This window comes from Lutra lutra, chromosome 1 (genome assembly GCF_902655055.1).
Source record: "Lutra lutra chromosome 1, mLutLut1.2, whole genome shotgun sequence".
NCBI classification, from domain to species: Eukaryota; Metazoa; Chordata; class Mammalia; order Carnivora; family Mustelidae; genus Lutra; species Lutra lutra.
Genome location: NC_062278.1, coordinates 46,148,803 through 46,172,601, shown reverse-complemented (window position 1 = coordinate 46,172,601; position 23,799 = coordinate 46,148,803). Strand labels below are relative to the sequence as shown.

General features: G+C 34.0%; 1 protein-coding gene across 1 annotated transcript in view; it reads right to left on the bottom strand.

Annotated features, from left to right (window-relative positions):
• Positions 1 to 23,799, bottom strand: part of EPHA6 (EPH receptor A6) — an 872,902-nt gene that overhangs the window by 454,156 nt on the left and 394,947 nt on the right. Inside the window, 1 exon segment of the mRNA XM_047722523.1 lies at positions 13,385 to 13,540. Within this exon segment, the coding sequence (XP_047578479.1) occupies positions 13,385 to 13,540 (156 nt within the window).

Below are 23,799 nucleotides of genomic sequence, written 5' to 3'. Positions count from 1 at the left end.
CAGGTCGTGGTCTCAGGGTCATGGGATCAAGCTCCACATCCGGCTCCACGTTCAGTGTGAAATCTGCTTGTTCCTCTCCCTCCTGCTCTTCCTCCCCCGTTCCCGTGATCTTTCTCTTGCTCTCTCTCAAAATAAATAAATGAATAAATGAACAAATAAATAAATAAATAAATAAATAAATATTTAAAAAACCCAAACATTATCAGGAAGACTAATTTGAGAATCATTATGAGAAAGCCTCATGGAGATGGTGAGGAAGAGGATGTCAGAGGAGTGAGAAGTATTAACGGTAGAAGGTTCTTTAGTCAAGAAAGATCTGAAAATAGTCAAGGAATTGGCAGATAACCACTATGGCTAGAATGCAAAAGGAAAAAGAAAGAAGTGAGCTTTAAGGAAGAGGAAGGGGTTGGAAAGTGTAAGACTCCTAGGCTCATTGTAATGAGTCTGGATATTTTTCTATGCACAACAGCAACAGGCTTAGAGATTTTATATATGGAAGTAAAGTGTTTAAAAAAGAACATTCGGGTTTTCTGGCTGCCATGTAGGGAATAGTTTGAATAAGTACAGGGGACTCATTAGTGAGATTTGTTATACAGTGTTAGAGTAGTATAACATTACTCATAAATTTACATGATTATGTGTTGGGTTTGAAATATCAAGAGTTGTTATTTTATATTTTTCTTTTTCTTTTTGCTGGATCCTGATAACAGCAGCCTGATGGGTAAGGGCCTCAGTCATCTGTACATATATTACCTAAAGCCTGACCTAGAAATGGAACGGTTAGCTTTTCTAACAGGTTTCTGCATACTTTGTTTTATGCCATTTCATGTTTCAGAGAGTTACAGAAGTGTCTTTCTTCAGAAGGGAAAATATGAAAAGTATTATAAGCTAGAGGACAAGGACATGTGTAGCTTACCTCCAACCTAGACTTATGCCTGGAAGATAAAGATACATTATCATTATCATAATAAGACCTTCCTACAGAATGACATATTCATATTGTTGCTCTTTTCTGTTATTTATAAAGGAAAACATGAATTATTATTCACTTATATTTTCATGAATAGGAAGAATGTTATCAATTATGTTACGGGTGTCCGCAAGTGTGTAACTGTCCACCTGGAGATATTTAAAAAAAAAAAAAAAAGCAGACACCCTTCTTACTCAAGGGCCCTTATACCAATTTGCATGACGATTAAATAGCTTTTTAATTGCTGTTAAATTATGCCAGCTAAACTGTGATTTCATGCAAATATTAAGCTGTAATGACATGCAGTGAATCATTTACTAAGATTTAGAACTTGGAACAAAGAGAGACAATTAATTCTAATCCTCAGATTCAACTAAATTATGTGTCACTGGGCTTTTATGAATGTGGCCTGATTGCTTTGTTATCATTTATAAATTATACAAAGATTATGTGACATTGAGAAAAAAACTTGGCAGCAATAACCCTTTTGGAGATATCTATATTGAAAACTCTTAGGGATTTCCTTATGTTGATTTTTTTTTCTTTAGAGAAACAAGTAATTCACATAGAAGAAAAGCAATCTCCACACTTCACCCTCCAGACTGACTTCATAAGAGAAGGACAATTAGTCTCATTTGCAACTGGACGTTTTTCAAGTCCATCACATAATAAACCTTACATTAAAACCACAATTTTATTTCTACTAGTCTGTATCCAGAAAATACATCTTTAATCTTCTTTTTATTTTTTGCTTCAATTTGGGTCCCCCTTTACACTTTTAAAGAATAAAGGAATAATACTCTAACAGCAAACTTCTGAGAAGCCTAGGACAGTGCTATCTTTTCTCTTCCCAGAAAAGCATTTGAGTCTGCAGCTCCCAACTTCCTCTCAGTAGCAGAGGCCAGGTGGGTTACACTTTTTATTTTGTTTTATTTCATCTAATGTAAAATGTTTTTAAACAGAACTGCATTTCCCAAAATATATCCTGTGCAGTATCTCTAATCCCATGAACTATCACACAAAAAAACTAGTTTAGTATTCCAATTAAGACTCCTCTGGGCAACTTGACAGTGAAACAAAAGTAACACAACTTGTTTCTCTTCCTTGAATCCAAAATTCCCAAACTTTTTTTTTTATAGAACCTTATTTTCCAAGAAGCATCTATAGGAATACTAGCATTCTGCACAACAGGCTGACACAGAAGGAGAGCGAACGTAAGGATCATATTTCAGTTACTACATCAATAGTTGCAGATTTATATTTCATGATTATAATTGTAGAAATATGCTAACTCACAAATAAATAGGCCCTTATTGCTGACTGGAGACTGAGTATTCATCTACTGTATAGCTAATTGTGTTTGTAGGTGCATTTTCTAACCTTAAGAACAATGAAAATTTGATCCAAATAACTGAGGAAATCAAGTCATGGAAGGCTACTGTTTATTAAACTATATTTTATTAGTTACTATTTGGCAAAGAATTTTATTATGTTTGTTAATTTAATGACTATCATAAATATAGTAGCATTTCCTAATAAAAAAGAAATTTCTTCTTATATGTGAGCTTACAAATGAGAGAAAAATATTTCTGTGTTGATCTATGTCAAAGAGAACATTTAAAAAATATTTTGAACCATCTAGAGATATTTAGGTAAATACTTTTACAATGAGTAAATTATAAAATTTGCTAAAGAAAGATAAACACATAGGAATAAATGAAAAAGTATATCTCTAGATTTTAGTAATGTACTGAAAATATAGGTTGTCAGATTTGCATATGGGCATAATTTAAAACTCTAAAAGTCACCTCGTTTTTTGAATTATCACTATTAACTTTAACTTTTATCTATAAGTATATTGTTAATATAATGTCCTTCCCAAATGATTTTTGAAAAATGTATTTAATAGGAGTAAATGTAAGCAGAATTTTATATTTTCCTTCTCTAAGCCACTTTGTGCTCTAAGTTCTGCTCATACAATATTTGTACATTTGGAAATGGATGATGAGTAATCACAAAAGAGGGGCTTCATCCTCATCAGAGGGAAGATAAATCAGTTTAGTCAGATAAAGAAATGAGGTCCAGGAAAGTATTATAGTAATGTAAAGTTCATGCACTGTGTTCACAGTGGGATGATACTTATGTCTTCTCAGGTTTAAAAAAATTTTTTTAATACTGCTATGTGTATTCTTCCTATAGATAAAAAAATTCTGATAAATAAATATTTAAAGTATTTTATAGTGCTTTGCTTAGAGAGTACTGTCAAATACAAATTTTCAGAACATACAAATTAATGAGAAATTTATTGCCTTCCAATGACAGATTCTTTTTTTAATAATGTTATCTTGGAGCACTTTATAATAATGTTATATACAGAAGAGCAATTGAAAATTAAATCTTGCTATTAAATTAAGTATTGCTCAAAATACAACAGAACGCACATTTCAAATCCTTTAGTCAACATATTTTCATTTTCTTCAATATTTTTACAAACAACTTCAATAACCAAATTGATGCCAAAATTGACTTACTATCCATTAAGTGTTTTCATAGTACTGTGAATGATGACTTAGATAATTCTTTTCAGATTTTTCATTATTTCTAAAATTCACAGTTAAAGAAAACAAAAATCTAATAGACCAGATACAATTCACTTCCAAAATAAAACCTAAACCTCTCAACCTTTTCATCATCTTTCTTTATAACCAGGCCTCTTGCTTCCTTTTGCTGCATCTCAATGCCTTTGTGCATGCTGTTCCTTTATGTCCTTTTGCTCTGTGGAAGATTCCTACTCATCCTTCGTGTTCCAGTTTAGGTGTTACCCGCTTTGTGACACTTCCTTATTGGTCCTCAGGCAGAAAGGAGCACTTTTATACCTTACAGGCATGATTTTTAAAAACAAAGCCAACATTTATGAGCACTGATTTTGTTCTAAGAAGTGTACTTAATATTCCATGTGATTTACTTAATTCAGTTATCATGATAAACCCAAAAGGTAGTTAATAATCACCATTTTATAGAAGATGTGACTAACAATAAATGTATAAATTACACTGAAATATGTGTATCACTGTATATAAGTCTAACATGGTCTAGCTTGATCCAGAGATAATATGTGCTTTAACTAAGGGAAAAAATAGAATGCATGGTTTTGTGTAATCCTCCACAAATTTTTTTTTCAAATAGTGCCAATTTCCACATATATTGGAAAACAGGTAGTTTGAGGTTAAAATCTTTCCAAGAGCCTGGTGTTACTGGTTACAGATAGATTCACATGACTTGAAAATCACTTAAGAAGCAGAAGGGAATGCTTATATTATGGTAAGGGTAGTCACCCATCTCTCTATCTGTTGGGAAGGAATTTAAAACTTCTCAAAAAATAAATAAACAAAAAACACAAAATCCCCAAAACTTCTCAAAATATAGTTCTGTGGACACTTAAAAACTTGAAAAGTAAACATCTGTGGCCACAAATTTCTATGCTATAGAACACAGATACAACTTTACCTTGGAAAAATTCCAAGAAATAGTTATAGACTACACTCATCAATTCAGAAAAAAATCTATAAACAGAATAGCTAAATATATGAGTTATAGAAATGTACTATAGCTGTACAGGTCAAGAGTTAAATGGCAAAATCACATATATTGATAAAAGCCCACTAAAATACAAATGAAATAATGAGAAGGCTGACTTTGGGTCTTCTGAGTCAAATATCATCCAGTTCCTTAATACCATGAAAAAAAAATTATGCACACCTACATACAGCCCTTTCTGTGTCTGAGTCAATTATTTTTAATTAAAGTTTCATTAGAAATAGAAAAGAGAAATATGAAAAGACTAAGCACAGCCATATTTGGGGAGGGAAAACAAAACAATAAATGAATAGATTAAAGCAAATTAATAACCTTTCTCAAAATGCATAACACTGTGGGGATAATAATGAATGCTATCTTTCCAATTATGGATGCTTCTTGGTAATTGGTTTGTTGTGTACAAGTAGATGATATTGAACAGGACAATACTCTCTGAATTCCAACTGTAGAGTCCTGGTAGCAAGTGGTAACTCAATTCTAGCATCAGCAGTATGACCATTTAATATCTCTTCCTATAGAGGAAACTCAGGTGATTTAATACAAGAACCTGCTCTGCTGAAGTAAAAATTATAGTATTTACATTCAGGAAACTCCTTGAAGCTCAAATGAGATCCTACATCAGTGACCAGTATTGGGGAAACTGGGATTCATCTCATATAGGTATTTATTCCATAAGGTAAGGGTCATTTTAATTTTAAAAATATACCACTGCAATAGATAGAGTGAATATTTAAAGTTATCTTCTACAGTAAGACAAGATATAATACAGTCTTCTAGAAGTAACACAATCCATCTTTGCAACTTCTCCCATCTTGCCATCTGCAAAACTGTGGTTCCTACATTGCGTTTACAATGAGCCACCTACCCAATCAGCTGCACTTTTGTATTCAATTGTGAAATGGAAAGGCAAGGAACCAGAATGGGTTCTTCATGCAAAACATGCATAGGAAAGAAAGAAGAAAAAAACTTAAAAATATGAGGGGAAAAGAAAAAGAAGAATTAGCAAGCAGAGCAGGGGTACCTGGGTGTGAACATTCTATATCCAACTAGAAGTAGGGGACTTGAGTAGGGAAATTGAAATGAATAACACCTCTCCTGGGGCATCTCAACACACTACTTATTCTATACTCAAACTAAGAATGAGAGAATCATGGCCTTTTTTTAAGTTGCCAATTATTCCAGCAGTAAAGAAGCCATTTTACAATATTAGCCTTAGAGCAAAAGTAAATCAAACTTTTATATATTCATGTCAATCCTGGTCACTGTAGTTCAAATACAAAGATATAAAAACATGGTATTTGCCTTTTTTTTAAGACTGATGTTTGGCCCATTGGTTGAGCATCTGCCTTCTGCACAGGTCATGATCCCAGCTTCCTGGGATCAAGCCCTGCATTGGGCTCTCTGCTCAATGGGGAGTCTGCTTCTCCCTCTGCCCATTCCCCTGCTTTTTCTCTTTCTTGCTCTTTCTTTCTGCTTTCTTGCTCTGCTCTCTCTTTTAAATACATAAACAAATAAATAAAATCTTTAAAAAAAGAATGAAGTTTGAAAAAACTGGTTTTACTCACAAGATACTTGATTCATATTTAGATGACCAAAAAAAAAAAAAAAAAGAGAGAGAGAGAGAGAGAGAAATTCTTAATGATGTCCATGAGAATTATCCATATAGATACACAGATAGAGATATGATTTACATCTTATGTTTTGAACCTTTCTAGTGGGTAACACAAATGTTTGTTGGATGTGTTAATCTTCCAGCACCTGTTCAGTAGCTAAAAGATCCTATTGATTTAAACACATGAGAAACATCAAAGTAAAAATGTCATGACAGTGTAATTATATTTTGTCTAACTTTTCATGCATCCATATGTTAGACCGTCACTTCACTTCTTTCAATCCTTTCATGCTCTCTGCCTTTCCTGCTGGATAAGTACTTTTTTTAGTAATTCTTGTTTTCCTTTGTTTCTTTAACTTCAGTGAATATTTTTCCCTTTGGGTCTGGAAAAGCCTTAGGTAGTTATTTTGATAACAGATTTCTTGGCAGTAGTGGGGTCTCCTGTGCTCTCAAATGCTCTCAGAGGCATCCCTAATTGACTAAGATCTGATATTAAGGAGTGTCCTCCACAGCTCACCCTTTAAAGCACAGAATATACATTAATTAGTCACCTGAGAAACAGAGTTTATGAAGTATATTAAAAATCTAGAGAAAATATTCAGTATTTCATTTTTTAAATTTCTTATTCATAACTCCATTTCTATATTTTGCAGTTCAAGCAAAAAGGACACAAGGAATTTTTTTTTAAAAAATTGAGGCCTAAATTTAAGTATGTTGTTGATATAACTGGTTAGTAGGGCTGTTTGAGAGATCCTAATACAGTTAAAATTCAAGGGAGAGAAATAGGTCGGGCAGGACTTTGAATGTCCTTGGATTGGTTCTAATGGGTCTGGAAAATAGGGGTTGGGCTTTGAAAGACATTAGGCAGAGTGGTGATATGATCAATATGATATGATTTTGTGTCTTACAGTTTGGAATATTTTGGAGGTGTGGAAGACTAAAGGAAGGATACGTGCCAGGATATTATTAAACTAGCCCAAGAAGAGTCAAAGACATCAACTAAAAGGATAGGACCAGGAACTGACAGGAAGGAACGGACAGAAGAAATGCTAATAGGTAGATTTGATAGGACTTGTGACTACTACATGTCAAGGTCAGGGCAGGAATTATGATTCCAATCTTTCTGGTTTAGAAGTATGGGTAGATGAGGATTCACCAGCATAAGGAAATAAAGCTGGGGTGAATAAGCAGGCTGAGAGAGAAAACAATAAATTATGTTTTACTGGTTGAATTTGAAATTATTAGTTTACTCATTCATCAAATATTTATTAAGGCCCTAGTGTCTAGTATCTAGGTATTATTATTAGTGCTGGAGATACAGGAGGGAAAGAACACCCATGATCTCATGGGTCTTATAGTCTAGTATGGCTAGGATGATGATAAACAAAGAAGCAAGAGTACAAATAAATCAGAAATTTCAAAGACTGATACAATACATTAAAAAATGAAATGTGATATAAAAAAGAATATGGGGGGACGCCTGGGTGGCTCAGTGGGTTAGGCTGCTGCCTTCGGCTCAGGTCATGATCTCAGGGTCCTGGGATCAAGTCCCGCATCGGGCTCTCTGCTCGGCGGGGAGCCTGCTTCCCTCTCTCTCTCTGCCTGCCTCTCTGTCTACTTGTGATCTCTCTCTGTCAAATCAATAAATAAAAAAAAAAAAAATAAAATCTAAAAAAGAGTATGGGGAGGAATTCTATTTTTGAATGATTGGTCAGGAAGTGCCTGTCCAAAGAGCTGACATTTGAGCCTAAAGGGCAAAAAGAAAATAGCCATGAGACCTTGAGGAAGAGTATTTTAAGTAGAAGAAATGGCTGACACCAAGGATGACGACAAGCTCAGTACCTTAGAAGTCCATGAGTTTAATAACCAAAGGGAGTAAGGGTATGAGGTAAGGTCAGACACTTGGGCAGGTTTCCACAAGACATTTAGGTTGCCAAATCCTACAATTAATTGGCTAGATAACTCTGGACTTTGGGAGAAAAGCCCAGGTCTGAATAAAAATATAGGTACCATCTATTTACAGGTGATGTTTGAAGCCATGAGAATGAGAACATATGGAAAAATAAGAAAGCAAAGAAAGGAATGTAAGGAAAACTAACATTTAATGGGTAAGGAAAAGAAGAGAAACCATCAATGGCAATAAATACAATGGTGAGAAAATTAAGAGGATGAAAGGGAGATTACAATGTCCTACAATAAAAAGGAACAAAAGAAAGAGGGAAGGATCAACAGAGTTAGATATCATAAATAACTGAACAAAAATATTTCTAACATAAAATGGCAAAGATCATTGGTGAATTTTTCTGACACTTTACTTTGGTAGGGGAAAAAATCTGATGACTCTCTTAGAGTGAAGAGCAAAAATCTGAATATAGTAGAGTAAAAAGTTAAAAAAAAGTAAAAGTTAAAAAAAATAAAGAAGGAAGCATAGCCAATAAAGATTGCTTTTCCAAAATTATTTGGGGGAAGGGAGAGAGAAAAAATATTGGACTTGGAGTATTCTTTTAACAATAGAAGTTTGGGTATACCTATAGGTTGTGAGGAAGTAGTTAGTAGAAACAAAAATGTCAGGAAAGTAAACTAACAAGAGCCAGGCCCAATAGAAGGTTGAAGATCAGGTCACCCGCTCGCCCACCACTACTAGAGAGAATAGCTTTGAATATGAGGCATCTTTTTTTTTTTTTTAATTGTAGCTATTTTAGAAGCCTAAAAGTGTTTATGTGGACACCTCTCCAAAGAAGATAGACAGATGGCAATAAGCATGTGAAAAGACACTCCACATCACATATCATCAGGGAAATACAAATTAAAACAATGAGATTCCACTATACACCTATTAGAAAGGACCAAAGTCCAGAACACTGACAACACCAAATGATGGTGAGGATGTGGAGCAACAGGAACTCTCGTTCTTTATTGGTGGGAATGCAAAATGGTAGTTTCTTAACAAAATTAAACATACTTTTACTGTATGATCCAGTAATCATCCTCCTTGGTACCTACCCAAAAGAATTGAAAACTTATGTCCATAGGAAATCTACACATGCATGTTTATAGCAGCTTATTCCTGTCAAAACTGGGAAGCACTCAAGTTGTCCTTCAATGGGTAAATAGATAAGTAAACTGCGGTACATAGAGACAATAGAATATTATTCAGCACTAAAAAGAAATGAGCTATCCAGCCATGAAAAGACATGGAGTAATCTTAAATGCATATTACTAAGTGAAAGAAGCCAATCTGAAAGTCTGTATACTTTAGGATTCCAACTATATGACATTCTGTAAAAGGCAAGAGTATGGAGACAGTAAAAAGATAAGTGGTTGGCAGAGATTTGTAGAGCACAGAGGAGTTCCAGGGGAGTGAAAATACTCTGTATGATGCTATAATGATGGATACATGCCCTATACAAACCCACAGAATAGGGTGTGAACCATTCTAATTAGAGTGAACCCCAGTGTATACTGTGGAATTTAGGTGATTGTGACATGCAAATGCAGATTCATCAGTTGTACAAAAGTACCACTCGAATGGGGAATGTTAATAATGGGGGAAGCTGTGCATATCAGGGAGCAAGGAGGTATATGGGACTTCTCTGTATTTTCTCTTGATTTTGTTTGTGAATCTCAAACTGCTCTAAAAGAATAAAATCTTAATAAAGATTTTTATGTGAATAAATCTTATATATGATGTATTTCAAGATTATAAAATAAAAAGATACCTATCTTTACAGTGAAAACCCAAAGAAATCATAAAACTCTTAATAGTAAAATTATATTTTTAAGGGTGTTTATTACTATTTTGATGATGGCACTAAGAAGCAGGGGAAGATTCTTGGGGTCCTTAAAATCGTATCAATTATATGATCACATGCTATCCCTATATATAAAATCTTTCCCTACTAGGCCATTGACTAGTCAAATGTCCTGGTTTGTCATTTCTGATATTTTAGTCCTTCACTTTCTTTTAAACTCATACATTCAAAATCTCTCTGCCCCTGATATGAAGTAAAGAAACTACCTCTTTTTAAATTCCTGGAAGATTCTCTGAAAGCAGTTTCAGAATGTTAAGACTGACAAAACCACCAGGAAGTGGTAGCACTGACTGCTAACTGACCCAGATTCTGAGCTTTAGATAACACGCTATTGGAACAAAGGTGATAAAGAATGGCTAATTCATAGATACATGGTCTAGAAGTTAAGAGAGCATATTATCTATTAAAATTTGACACTTATTTGTGGTTAATGAAAGACAGAAAAGACTGACTGCTTGTTTGATTCTTGACCTCAAAAGTTCTATTATCCCAGTGAAGTTACCCTGGTCCTTTTAAGTCTAATCGTTCAGTGACCTCCTCACTTGTAACTTTTCTGATTTTTCTCTCCCAACCATCTCATTTTCCAATTTTTAGGAGCAATGATACTTTGGAGTTTATGGTCCTTACTTTTTCTGCATTTTATAATAACTGCTAGGGTCCCTCACCCTAGTCAGAGTATAATTTGGAAAACCTCATCTCAGGCAATAGAGGTGCAAGACTTAAAATACTTTGTGAAAATGTAAACAATTCAGTATATTATTTTTTTCAGTTTATAAGAACATAGATGATGGGAGCCATGAGCTCAGTATAGAAGTATCAACCATAAAGTGGGGGTGCCTGGGGGGTCTCAGTCAGTTAAGCATCTCCCTTAGGTTCAGGACATGATCCCAGGGTCCTCTCCTCTCTGCTTGTGCTCTGTCGCATGTGTGCTCTCTCTTGCTATCTCTTTCTCTCAATCAATCAATCAATCAATCAAAAATTCAATTTAGCCCCCCCAAAAGTTATAACAGTTTGAATACCTGCTGATCAAAAACCATTTCAAAATGAATCACAGGAGAATAGCTTTCTGTGTTAAACAAACATTTATGTAGCACCTACTATGTGATAGGTATTGTTCTTGGAACTTTTCAAAAATTAATTTATTTAATCATAGTAGCTACAGAATGAGATATATGCTGTTATTATCACTATGTATGGGTTAACTGAGGCTGAGAGAGGTCAAACAATTTGCCCAAACTTACATAGCTATTAAGCACTAACACCAAAACTCGTACTCAAATAATTTGACTCTAAAAGATGGTTAACTTATAATACGCTATGGTAAGTTTTGTTAAAACACGACAGAAGTTCTTAAGAAAGTAGCACAGAAAAACCTTGAGAGGGGGACCTCCTGAGGCTAGACTAGGGAGATCTCACTAAAGTTTTCACCTTTTTTTTTAAGGAGGGTTTTATCTTTCAGTATTTGATGGCAACACAATATGCTATTTTCTGCCTAAAACTGCCCAACAATGATCAGAATCAAAACTTTCTCTGCAGGCTAGTGATGAGCATGGGATGATGTGTGGAATTGTTGAGTCAACATATTGTGCACCTGCAACTAATATAACACTGTATGTGAACTATACTGGAATTAAAATAAAAATCAGCCATGAACGAGAGATTAATAAAGATGGTGAAAGGCCAGAGAGAAAATTAGAGTTCCCTGGTAAATTATATATATTGATTAAAATAAAATTAAAACAGAAAAGATAAAAAACATAATTTATAATACAAAGTATAAAAAAGGATTTTTTTTTAGAGGAAAGAAAAATCCAAAAATCATAAAACATTAAGCTGATAAATACACATATCTGATTCAATGACTGACTAGTTTATCAGGTTTGTGGACTTTGTTGCATTCACTATTTATTTCTTTAACCAGACCCTCACTCCAAAGAACTGCATGCCTACCCTGCTACGTCACTGAAGGGTTAGATTGATGGGAACCAATTTATTCCTTCAATTTGTCAATTGTCTATTTATGGCCACCTAAGAAAATAAAAAGAAAAATTCCTGATCACTTACTTCAGAAGTTGCACTCAGTTTCTGATACAGATTTTGAGAAATACTTTCCTAGCAGTACTGTAGCCATTTGAAATACCATCATTTACCTAAACTGGAGTAAGCTGTTCACAGTGTAATATAATAGTATATAGTAACCATTGAAGAAGGATTACATATATGTGGTAACAGAAAGGTTTTCCTGTTAAAAACTCTACATAATTAGGTGAGAAATTATATTTTAAAATTTCCTTTTCTATTTATTAACTTAAAATATGTTCCCAATGAAAAAAAATGCCAGGTAGTAATTTCCCAGGCTGGAACTTTCTGAAGAAAATGGTCACTCAGCATTTACAATCAGAAAACAAAAGTTACATCTACTAATGAATGTGTTGCATTTTTATTAATCGTATTCTATAGAAATATTTTATATTAAAGTCTGAAGTAATGAAGATAAATCTATAGGCTGCATCATTTACAAGAAATGGGACATCACCATTGTCTCTAAGGAATATGCAACATTACATAACTCTCAATCTGTTTTTGCCTTTATGGAATTACAGAAGACAAGCAATAGTTTGGCACTAATTCACCAACAGAAGGGCAAATTTTCACTGTAGTATATTATTTATGTATTAACAAGACTTTTATGGCTACCTAAGAGGTGACATTTTACTTTTGCATAGCTTAGCAATGCATTAATAGATTCACTTTTACTTTTTAAATGTACGGATAATTCATAGTATTTTATAATAATTTATAATTCTTGATGCATGCATTTAAATGACCTTCACATTTAAATTTAATATCTACTGATTCCAACCCAAAAGTTGGAAAGTGAAAGGTGAAATGCGGACAAACTCAAAAACACTTTCCTTTAAAGACAAATGTCAAGGAAAACTAGAACTTTTTTCTGCAAAACAACAGCACAATGACTTTTAAAGTTCCATCTGGAAGCTCCCCCACACTAAACTTGGTGTACCTAAATTGATGTGCCTTAAAATGGACAAGGGTGAAGCAAAGAACAAGTTTTATTTATAAATTCTTAGGTAGCCTTAAACTGCTTTAACTTCCTAAGGACAGATTATGGTTCCGAAAAATTTCCAGGGCCTCACACCAGTGCTGAGATTTTAATCTCCTGGATAAACCTGAATTTTGAAGAATAGGCACTTCTTTTGCAAGCAGATGAAAAGTAACTATGTTGAGAGAAAGAGAAACTTTTTTCTTCACTGTTTTCAAAGTCAAATACATGGTTGCCACAGAATTTTGCATATTTACTTTTTAAAGCAATTTAGAATAAAGAGACCAAAGGGTTGAAAACAGGGTTTACAAATGCAAAATGCAGAGACTTACTGGTACATGCCATGGAAGGTGGGTCTTTTTCAGCTCGGAAGTAACCCTTTTCACACTGACAGACAGAAGTTGCTTCTTTATAGGTTAAACTGTGGGGAGGGCATTTAGAACATTTTGTGTTCCCAGCAAATGCTTTATAGAATCCTGGTCTGCAAGCTGTAAAAACAGGAAAAAATACTTTTATTGCTATTATTGCTTGCGTTATTTTACTTGTACACATACAACATATTTTAATTGATACACATTTTGATCTCAGAGTTCAGTGTCACACATATACAGAAAAGTCAATATATGTTAATATTAATGAAATTAGTTATTCAAAATCAGTAACATAATGGTGACATCATATTTAGGCTCAGGTTGCTAATTTTGGATAGCATACCTGAAATATGCATACACAAAATAGCTGATTACCAGAGTGTGGAGATGCCCCTCCCTGGAAGTAAGGGAAATGATTTTGTGTAGTTCTAGGAGATAGCATTAAATAACATTGAATCACACTGTGTAAAATATATTTGCATTCCATTTTTCCCTCAGTCCTTCTAAGAACTAAAGGAGAAAGTCCCAGTGTGGTGCTGGTATACCTTAACATCTGTCCTATTGGTGAATTTTTTTTTTTTTTAACAAAATGTAAGTTGGCCTTAGGTTCAGAGATTTTAATATTTTTTTTAATTCTTTTTTTTTTAAAGATTTTATTTATTTATTTGACAGAGAGAGATCACAAGCAGGCAGAGAGGCAGGTAGAGAGAGAGGAGGAAGCAGGCTCCCTGCTGAGCAGAGAGCCCGATGCGGGACTCGATCCCAGGACCCTGAGATCATGACCTGAGCCAAAGGCAGCGGCTTAACCCACTGAGCCACCCAGGCGCCCCAGGTTCAGAGATTTTAGCAAGATCTACCTATAGTTTGATAACATTGCTTTTTTAAATCAGTTTATTTTTATTTTTATGGCAATTTTTTCTGTTTATTATATTGAAACACATTCATTTAAAATTTTGAATTAATTTCAAAAGTAGATAGAATATTAAGTAAATAAGATATATATATATGCTTATTGGCAAGAATCATGAAAATTGTATATGGCAAGAACCATGAAAATTGTAAACAACCAAATTTTCACAAAAAAATCATGAAAATAAAATGTAAATAATAAAAGTTACATGATGATATATTTTATTAGGCCTCATTTTCTCTTTGCTTAAACCCATGTTGTCATTCTTAGGAAACTTTTTCACAGGAATGGAAGATCTACAAAAAATGATCCTATGCTAAATATGCATTCAAGGTCTTAAATGTTGAGGGGGTAGTTGTTTCTAGTCTCAAAAACCACCACTGACCATTTTCTAAATTAACACATATACAAAATAAAAGTAGAATAATTTTCCAGTAATATACATTATGTTAAAAATGTTTTAACAAACTACTTCTTTTAATCTAACACATTTTCACAAAATGCTCCATTTTTTAAAAGATTTTATTTATTATTTATCTGAGAGAGAGACACAGATAGTGAGAGAGAGCACGAGCAGGGAAAAGAGAGAGAAGCAGGTCCCCAGTGAGCAGGGAGCCCGATACAGGACTTGATCTCTGGACCCTGGGATCATGACCTGAGCCGAAGGTAGACACTTAACTAATTGAGCCACCCGGGTGCCCCCTCAAAATGCTCTATTTAAAAATATACAATAACTAACAATAATAAAGAATAACCTCCTGATAAGTCTCCTGATTATATATGCAGGAAAGAAAGAAATTTTAAGGGAAATTGGAATCTTAATTAAATGAGTCCCAATAAAATAACTATTTGTCTTTTCCTAGGTACATATTTTAATATATGTTCCTACAGCTCTAAATGACTGCAATATGATTGATAACAGTAGTATACTATGTACCACTGACTCAGCCTCTAGGAGGCGTAAACTATAAGAGGTGTGTGCACATATATGCACAAATGCACAAACACATACACATGTGCACGTAGACACATGCAATGACTGGGTTATTTTTGACCATTTGCTTTTATAATAATGCTTTATATGAATACCCAACTTTTGTACCAACATGGACGGGACTGGAAGAGATTATGCTGAGTGAAATAAGTCAAGCAGAGAGAGTCAATTTTCATATGGTTTCACTTACTTGTGGAGCATAAGGAATAACACAGAGGACATGGGGAGAGGGAGAGGAGAAGTGAATTGGGGGAAATTGGAGGGGGAGACAAACCATGAGAGACTGTGGACTCTGAGAAACAAACTGAGGGTTTTGGAGGGGAGGGGTGTGGGGAGTTGGGTGAGCCTGGTGGTGGGCATTATGGAGGGCATGTATTCTATGGAGCGCTGGGTGTGGTGCATAAACAATGAATTTTGGATTACTGAAAAAAAAATTAAATTAAATTAAACTGAAAAAAATAATGCTTTATATAAATGACCTAGTAATTCAAGAGAAGTTATAATCAATTCTGTACAGAAAAATTACTTTTAAAAACCTGGTTATTTACTATCAATGAAGCTATTAGTGGTGATACATAAATATCAACCAGTCGCTTTAACTTGCTGATAAATTAATTAATATTATATGACTAATTAGTAAAAACACTGTATCATCAAATAGCTCTTTAAGCCTGTCAAAATTCAGAGTACATAAATAATATATACTCAACCCCTAAAATTTTCACAAATAAAATATTCTTTAAAAAATACATAAATTTCTAAATTTAATCTTATGCTATAGTAGTTAAAAGACAATGTGTTATAAAATATTTACTAAATCTAACATATATATTTTGTCAATTAAGTAATTATCTTCTACTTAATTATGAAGTTTAAAACAACTAATTATATTCCATAGAATACATTTATAATACTTTGGCAAGTAATTCTAAATGTTGAACTCAACTAGAAATTTAATCATGTCTTGAGCTCATCTATTACAATATTTATAAATCTAATAAGCCACACAGTTTATAGAGAATGTGCAAATTTAAATGGGGAGCTTGCATTCTGCATATTCCAATATTATTTAAAATATAACTTAAATATTATAACGACCTTTTGAAATAAATTAATTAGGAATGTGAACACTATAGGACTATACTAAAGTTTATCATATGTGCAGATATAAAACCTATAAGACCCATAAACAAGAGCTGTAAATATTGACTCCTTTCTGTTATCAGTCATTCAAATCTCAGTCATAAACACTGTTTAGCATGTAAAGCAGCCTGCCAATAACTTCATTTTGTGCAGCAAAACACTGTCAACTTTTATTTTCTCTGGTAACTAAAAAACAAAAATTTAAATAATTTTCTATCTGAAGTGTTTTCAGCTAATATTTCACCTTCTTTTAGAATTTTAGAGTGCTTAAAGCAGCTCTTAAAATACTTAGAATAGCTTAGTGATATTCAAACCGTTCTATAGACCAGGCTGCTAAATGATCTCAGCACCCAATCTTGCCTACTTTATTCTGTAAACAGGAGTATCTTCTAAACCAGCTCTGTCCAATAGTACTAAAAACTAATATATATATAATTATTATATATCTATATATACATCTCTATATACATCTCTATATCTATCTATCTATCTATATATATAGAGAGAAGTATATATGTACTATATATAGGACAGTACTAAAACTAATATATATATAATTATATATATATGTCATTTCAATTTTTGTAAGAGCCACATTAAAAAATTTAAAAGAGGTGAAATTAATTTTAATTATATATATGTATATATATATATATTTTTTTTATTAATTTGACAGAGAGATCACAAGTAGGCAGAAAGGCAGGCAGAGAGAGAGAGAGAGAGGGAAGCAGGCACCCTGCTGAGCAGAGAGCCCAATGCAGGGCTCGATCCCAAGACCCTGAGATCATGACCTAGGCCGAAGGCAGAGGCTTAACCCACTGAGCCACTCAGGGGCCCCTTTAATAAAATATTTTATTTAACATAATATAACCAAAATATTATCTTTTCAACATATAAACTAGCTCTTGAAATATTTTACATTATTTGGGGGTTTTGTACTAAATATTTTGTACTAATTAATTTGATGTGTATCTTACATTCACTGGACATCTCAATTCAAACTAACCGGATTTCAAATGCCTACTCACTTTATATGTGGCTATGAGCTACCACACTGAATAGTGCAGTTTTGAACACAGAAATCTCTTCATTATATCTCCCTGCTGAAAAAACTTTGATGACTTCCCACCATCTCTATGTTAAAGTTTAAAACCAATTGGATTACAAGTTCCCCTGTGGTTTGACCCAGCCTGCAGCTCTAACCACATCACATGAAGCTGCTTCCCTCTCACACCCCCTTGATTAAGGCTTTGCCCCTCTATAGTCTATTTTCAACCCAATTCTGATCCTCTCAGAACTTACATGAGATCACATTATCACTGGGCTCCAAGCTTCCGGTGGCTTTCCATTTCTCCTAGAGCAAAGCCATTGCCCTATTAATTGTCTACTAGACATCACATAATTTTGCTCCCTTTCCCTTCCCTGTGACTCTGCTTTTCATCAACTCTTTTTCCATCAGGTCCTCTGCTCCAGCCACATTGGCCTCCCTCAGAATCTTGCATGAAATCATGCTCCTGTTACTGAGCCTTTATCACTTGCTCTTACTCACCTCTCTGTATGATTTGCTCCCTCCCTTAGATCAGGTCTTTGTAACAATGCTATTGTATTAATGAGGCCTGATTCCCTTTTTAAAACTGCACCTCCTGCTACATCCTACCACAGTGTTTTATATTACCCTCCACTCTTTTTCCTATCTGCAAAGAACTTAACATCTGACACATGGTATGTTTAACTTTTTAAGCTACTTCCTTCTAAAATGTATGCTCTGTTAGGCCAGAGATTTTTGTTTCTTTTGTTTACTGAGGTATATTTCCAGTGCCTAGACCAGCACCAGGCATTATTTGGTCCTTCCCCAGTATTCAGTGAATGAACGAATGACTTGCTGACAGTCTCCTTTAATTTCTATGAATCTATCATGATCTTTCTTCTTCTTCTTTTTTTTTTTTTTTTATAATTTTTTTTTTTTTAAGATTTTATTTATTTATTTGACAGAGAGAGATCACAAGTAGGCAGAGAGACAGGCAGAGAGAGAGGAGGAAGCAGGCTCCCTGCTGAGCAGAGAGCCCGATGCGGGGCTCGATCCCAGGACCCCGAGATCATGACCCGAGCCAAAGGCAGAGGCTTAACCCACTGAGCCACCCAGGCGCCCCGATCTTTCTTCTTCTTGAGCCTTTTCTCTTCTCCATTAATCTCTTCTCCATCCCACCCCATGACCAATCACCTTGCTAACTCCTAGCCCTCTTTCAGGTCCCACTTCTTCCTGACTTTCTAGAATAGTTTCTCTAAGCACCTGTGACTTCTCAACAATAGCATACTTGTTGGTTTGCAAACTAGTGCTGTGCATGAAATGCAGGGGGAGACGGAAGAGGCAGGCCAATCCAGATTGGTAGGTGACAGGTTTCATAAGCAGGGGAATTGACATAGGAGGCTCGTTCTGGGCAGTTGTTAAGATAAACAGCTCTCTGCACCTACCCTCCAGAATCTTAAAAGTTTATATAGAGGCCTTAAATGGGATGAGTCATGTATACCGTCCAGTTGTTCTCAATAGCATCTTACTCTCTCAAGGTTCTGTCCTTGAAAAGCACTCCCATTATGGGGATGATAGGCAGATCATAGAGTCCAAGGACAGGAAAGGGGTTGAGGAGCCTTCAGCTCCCTGGGTCCAGCTCGAGGGTTAAACTGTGGTGGTTGCATCCTCTTTGTTACTTTTTCAGCAACACCTTGGCCATTACTTATTTAATGACTGTAAGGTCCTTAAGGGCAGGCTGGTAACAGTGATTATAATAGAGTAAGTGTTCAATACTTTTTTTTTTTTCACTGAATTGGACAGAGTGTGAGTACTTTGCTAATTAAGTTCCTGCAGAAGATTATGCATTTCTACTCAATGTATGTTCTGAGCATAGCATAATTCATCTTACTATAAATTTATGGGTTTTGTTTTTGGCTTGCTGAATTACTATTAAGGGATGGAAACCCTGAATAAAGATTTTGAAAGCGATTCAGTTGCAACTCAGTAGTAATTATTCTAATATCTTTTTTTTTTTTAATATTTTAATTTTTTTCAGCATAACAGTATTCATTATTTTTGCACCACACCCAGTGCTCCATGCAATCCGTGCCCTCTACAATACCCACCACCTGGTGCCCCCAACCTCCCACCCCCCACCCCTTCAAAATTCTCAGATCGTTTTTCAGAGTCCATAGTCTCTCATGGTTCACCTCCCCTTCCAATTTCCCTCAACTCCCTTCTCCTCTCCATCTCCCCTTGTCCTCCATGCTATTTGTTATGCTCCACAAATAAGTGAAACCATATGATAATTGACTCTCTCTGCTTGACTTATTTCACTCAGCATAATCTCTTCCAGTCCAGTCCATGTTGCTACAAAACTTGGGGATTCATCCTTTCTTTCTTTTTTTTTTTTTTTTTTTTACAGCTTTATACACATATATTTTTATCCCCAGGGGTACAGGTCTGCGAATCGCCAGGTAATTATTCTAATATCTTAAGGTGAGCTGGCTATTAGAAAAAAAAAAAAACTTTTCCAGTTGAAATTATCATGAATTTGAATATTTTGGCTACCACAAAAAACACAAATATGAATTGAATATTGGTACTGCAGCTCTCAGCCTTATCTCTGATTTGAAATGTCTGTGTACACATCAAAATTGCTTTCGAAAATCTTAAAGTGTTGAACTTATAAAATACATTTAGATTGTTAAAACATTACCTTATTTTAATATTAAAGTTTAGTATAATATTTCATTTCAAAACATAGGATTATGCTGTTAAAAATGTTAGAAAGCCAATGTTCTAGGTAGTCACATTCTCTTTATGTAGCACACATTAATGGTCTACCCCATACACCTCTCTTTTAGCTTGAATCGTATGAGATTATAACGATCTTGTCACATTTATCACCTCAGTTTCTTGGAACTGCCATAAGTCAGATGTGGGTATATATCTTTAATACTTAGCATATTCAAGTATATCTTTTATCTTTACACCTCCTTAAAAATTTAATGAGTGAATGAGTAAATAGTTCACTAATGTCTAGTATGAAATTACTAAATTTCTAAATGTATCCTATATATCTATTCAGTTAGTGATTTTAGATTTTGTTTGTATTTATGTTACAAATGAGATATCAATACCTACATGTTGAGAACTTTTACATTGTTTTCTTTTTCTTCTCTATTACTTCTTTACTTACCTATTTTTGGGAATGTAAACTTCATTTCCAAAAACAAACTACCCTGCATAAGATTAGAATATTTTCCAATGTATGTCAATACTGCACAAAATACTGTTAGAAAGTTAAAGATTATCTGATGCAGTGATTTGTAATTTGTTTCTTTTAGAAAAAGCTACTTGAATATAGATGTTCAGTTGAAATTTTCATTTTCTACAATGATTCTTTTTTTAAAGTACCTATTTATTTCCATATTAAAACATTTACAAGAGGTGCATGGGTGGCTCAGTGGTTTAAGCAGCTGCCTTTTGTTCAGGTTATGATCTCAGGGTCCTGGGAATGAGCCCCACATCTGGCTCCCTGCTTTGCAGGGAATGTGCTTCTCCCTTCCCCTCTGTATTCTCTCTCTCTCTCTAATTCTCTCAAGTAAATCAATAAAATATTTTAAAAAACCCCACATTTATGATACATAAATGAGATCATAACATGTATATTCTGTATGGACATTTATTTTAAAATATCATTTAAAAATTTGGTCTTATCTACCTTTTCTTCCATCTTTTTCTTCAAAAATGACTTCCCTAAAATGCCAACACATTAATTAGTAGGTATGTGTACTTATATGTATGATCACAAGATTATCATTGTTAATTTTACAACATTGGGACAATATCTATATAGTAGAGATTTTTGTTCTCAATTATTACTATACAATGAAAATATCTCCAGCTCAATGGTCATGAGTTAATTCTTTATAACGTGCTTATAGTATTTCTATCAACAATCTCCCAGTTGAGAGAACCCCTTTTTAAAGTATGCTACAGTAAACATCCTTGTGATAATGTTGACATTTCGGTTCCCAACAGTGGGAACTCTGAATTAGGGTATGTTTATTATTTTCTTAACACATATTTCCATGTTTCATTCCTAAAATCTCATAACAATGTAAAAGAGCATCCTAAACTTAGTACCCCATTAATCCTTATAATTAATATGATTCATATTTTACTTTTTGAAAATATGTGAAGTTAAATATCATTGTTACTTTAATTGACGTTTCTGGATTACCAGTAATGTTGCACATTTTTATTGGCCATTTGCTTATAGTCATTTATGCACTGCCTTTTATATCCTTGTTTGCTGTTTCTATTAATTTGTAAGAGCTGTTTATTAGCAATATTAAAATTGTACTTATTACTATCATTATACACATTTTCCTATCAATTTTATATTGATTTTATGCATAAAAAAGAAATAAAGACAACAATCCCATTCATAATAGCATCAAGAATAATAAAATACATAGGAATAAATTCAACCAAGAATTGAAAGATCCGTATAGGGAAAATTATAAACTTTGGTGAAAGAAACTGAAGAAGATATAAATGAATAAATATCCCATGCTCATGCTCGTGCATCAGAAGAATTAATTGTTAAAATGTCCATACTGCCTAAATCCATCTATAAAGTCAACACAATCCCTATCAAAATTCCAGTGAGATTTTTTTCACACACACACACAAAAAATCCCAAAATGTGTATGGAACTACAAAAAACCCTGAATAGCTAAAGCAATTCTGAAAAAGAAAAAGCTGGAAGCATTACACTCCCTGATTTCAAACTATCCTAAAAGTCACAGTCATCAAAGCAGTAACGTACTGGCACAGGAACAGACAGACTCACAGACCAGTGGAACAGAACAGAGAGACTAGAAACAAACTCTTTCATATATGGTCAACTAATATTTGATAAGGGAGCCAATAATATGTGATAGGGATAGGATAGTCTTTTCAATAAATGTTACTGGGAAAACTAGAGAGCTGGCAAGCAGAAGAACGAAATTGGATCCCTACTTTGCACCACTCACAAAATTTAACTTGAAATAGCTTAAAGACTTAAATATAAGACCTGAAACTATAAAACTCCTAGAAGAAATCATAGGGAAAAGCTCCTTGACATTGGTTTTGGCAAAGATTTTTTTTTTTTTTTTTGGATATGACAATAAAAGCAGAAGCAACAAAAACAAAAATTAACAAATAGGACTACATTAAACTTAAATGATTCTGCACAACAAAAGAAACAATCAACAAAATGAAAAGGCAAACCATGAAATGGGAGAACATATTTGCAAACCATCTATATGATAAGATGTTAATATTCAAAATTTATAAAGAATTAATCCCAGTCAACAAGAACAGAAGTAATTAGATTAAAAAATGGGTATAGGAACTGAATAGACATTTTTCGAAAAAAAGACATCCAAATGGCCAACAGACACATGAAAATATGCTCAGTCTTACTAATCATCAGCAAAATGCACATCAAAACCTTGAGGTATTACCTCATATTTATTAAAATGTCTATTATCAAAGAGACAGAAAAAAAGTGTCAGAGGGGTTTTAGAGAAAAAGGAACTCCTCTGCATTGTTGATGGGAAGATAACTTGTTTAAGCTGCTATGGAAAACAGTTTAGTTCCTCAAAAGAGTAATAGAACTACCACATGACCAGCAATCCCATTTCTGAGAATTTATCCAAAGGAAATGAAAGCAAGATATCAAAAAGAGATCTGAACTCTTGTGTTTATTGCAGGGTTATTCACAATAGCCAAGATACAGAAACATCCTAAGTATTTGTTAATGGATGAATGGATAAAGAAGATCTATAATGAATCTATTTTTTTAGCTTCCATCCATAATACTAGGACATTATTATGTTAAACCACCATTTCTTGTACTATTGCATTCATCTCATCTGTTTGCCTCTGCTTTCTGCCTGCTCAAATCTACACCATAGCTACTGCCAGTTATATTTCTAAATGGTAGAGATGACCATGCTACTGTCTATTGTCTAGTGTAGTAGTTGGCAACCTGTTGTACTTTGACCAAATTTGGCCCACTGCCTGGTTTTGTACAGCTTGTGAGCTAAGAATAGTCTTTGGATTTTTATAAGATTATATAGGTACGTGGTAACATTGATTTTGACTCTTGGCCTGCAAAGCCCAAAACGTATACTGTCTGGCCCTTTATAGAAAATGTTTGCTAACACCTGGTATCTAGCACAAAGTCCAAACTCAGTTTAGCATTTTAACTGCTTCACAGTTGAGCTCACACCTATTTTTTCAAACTTACCTCCCACTGC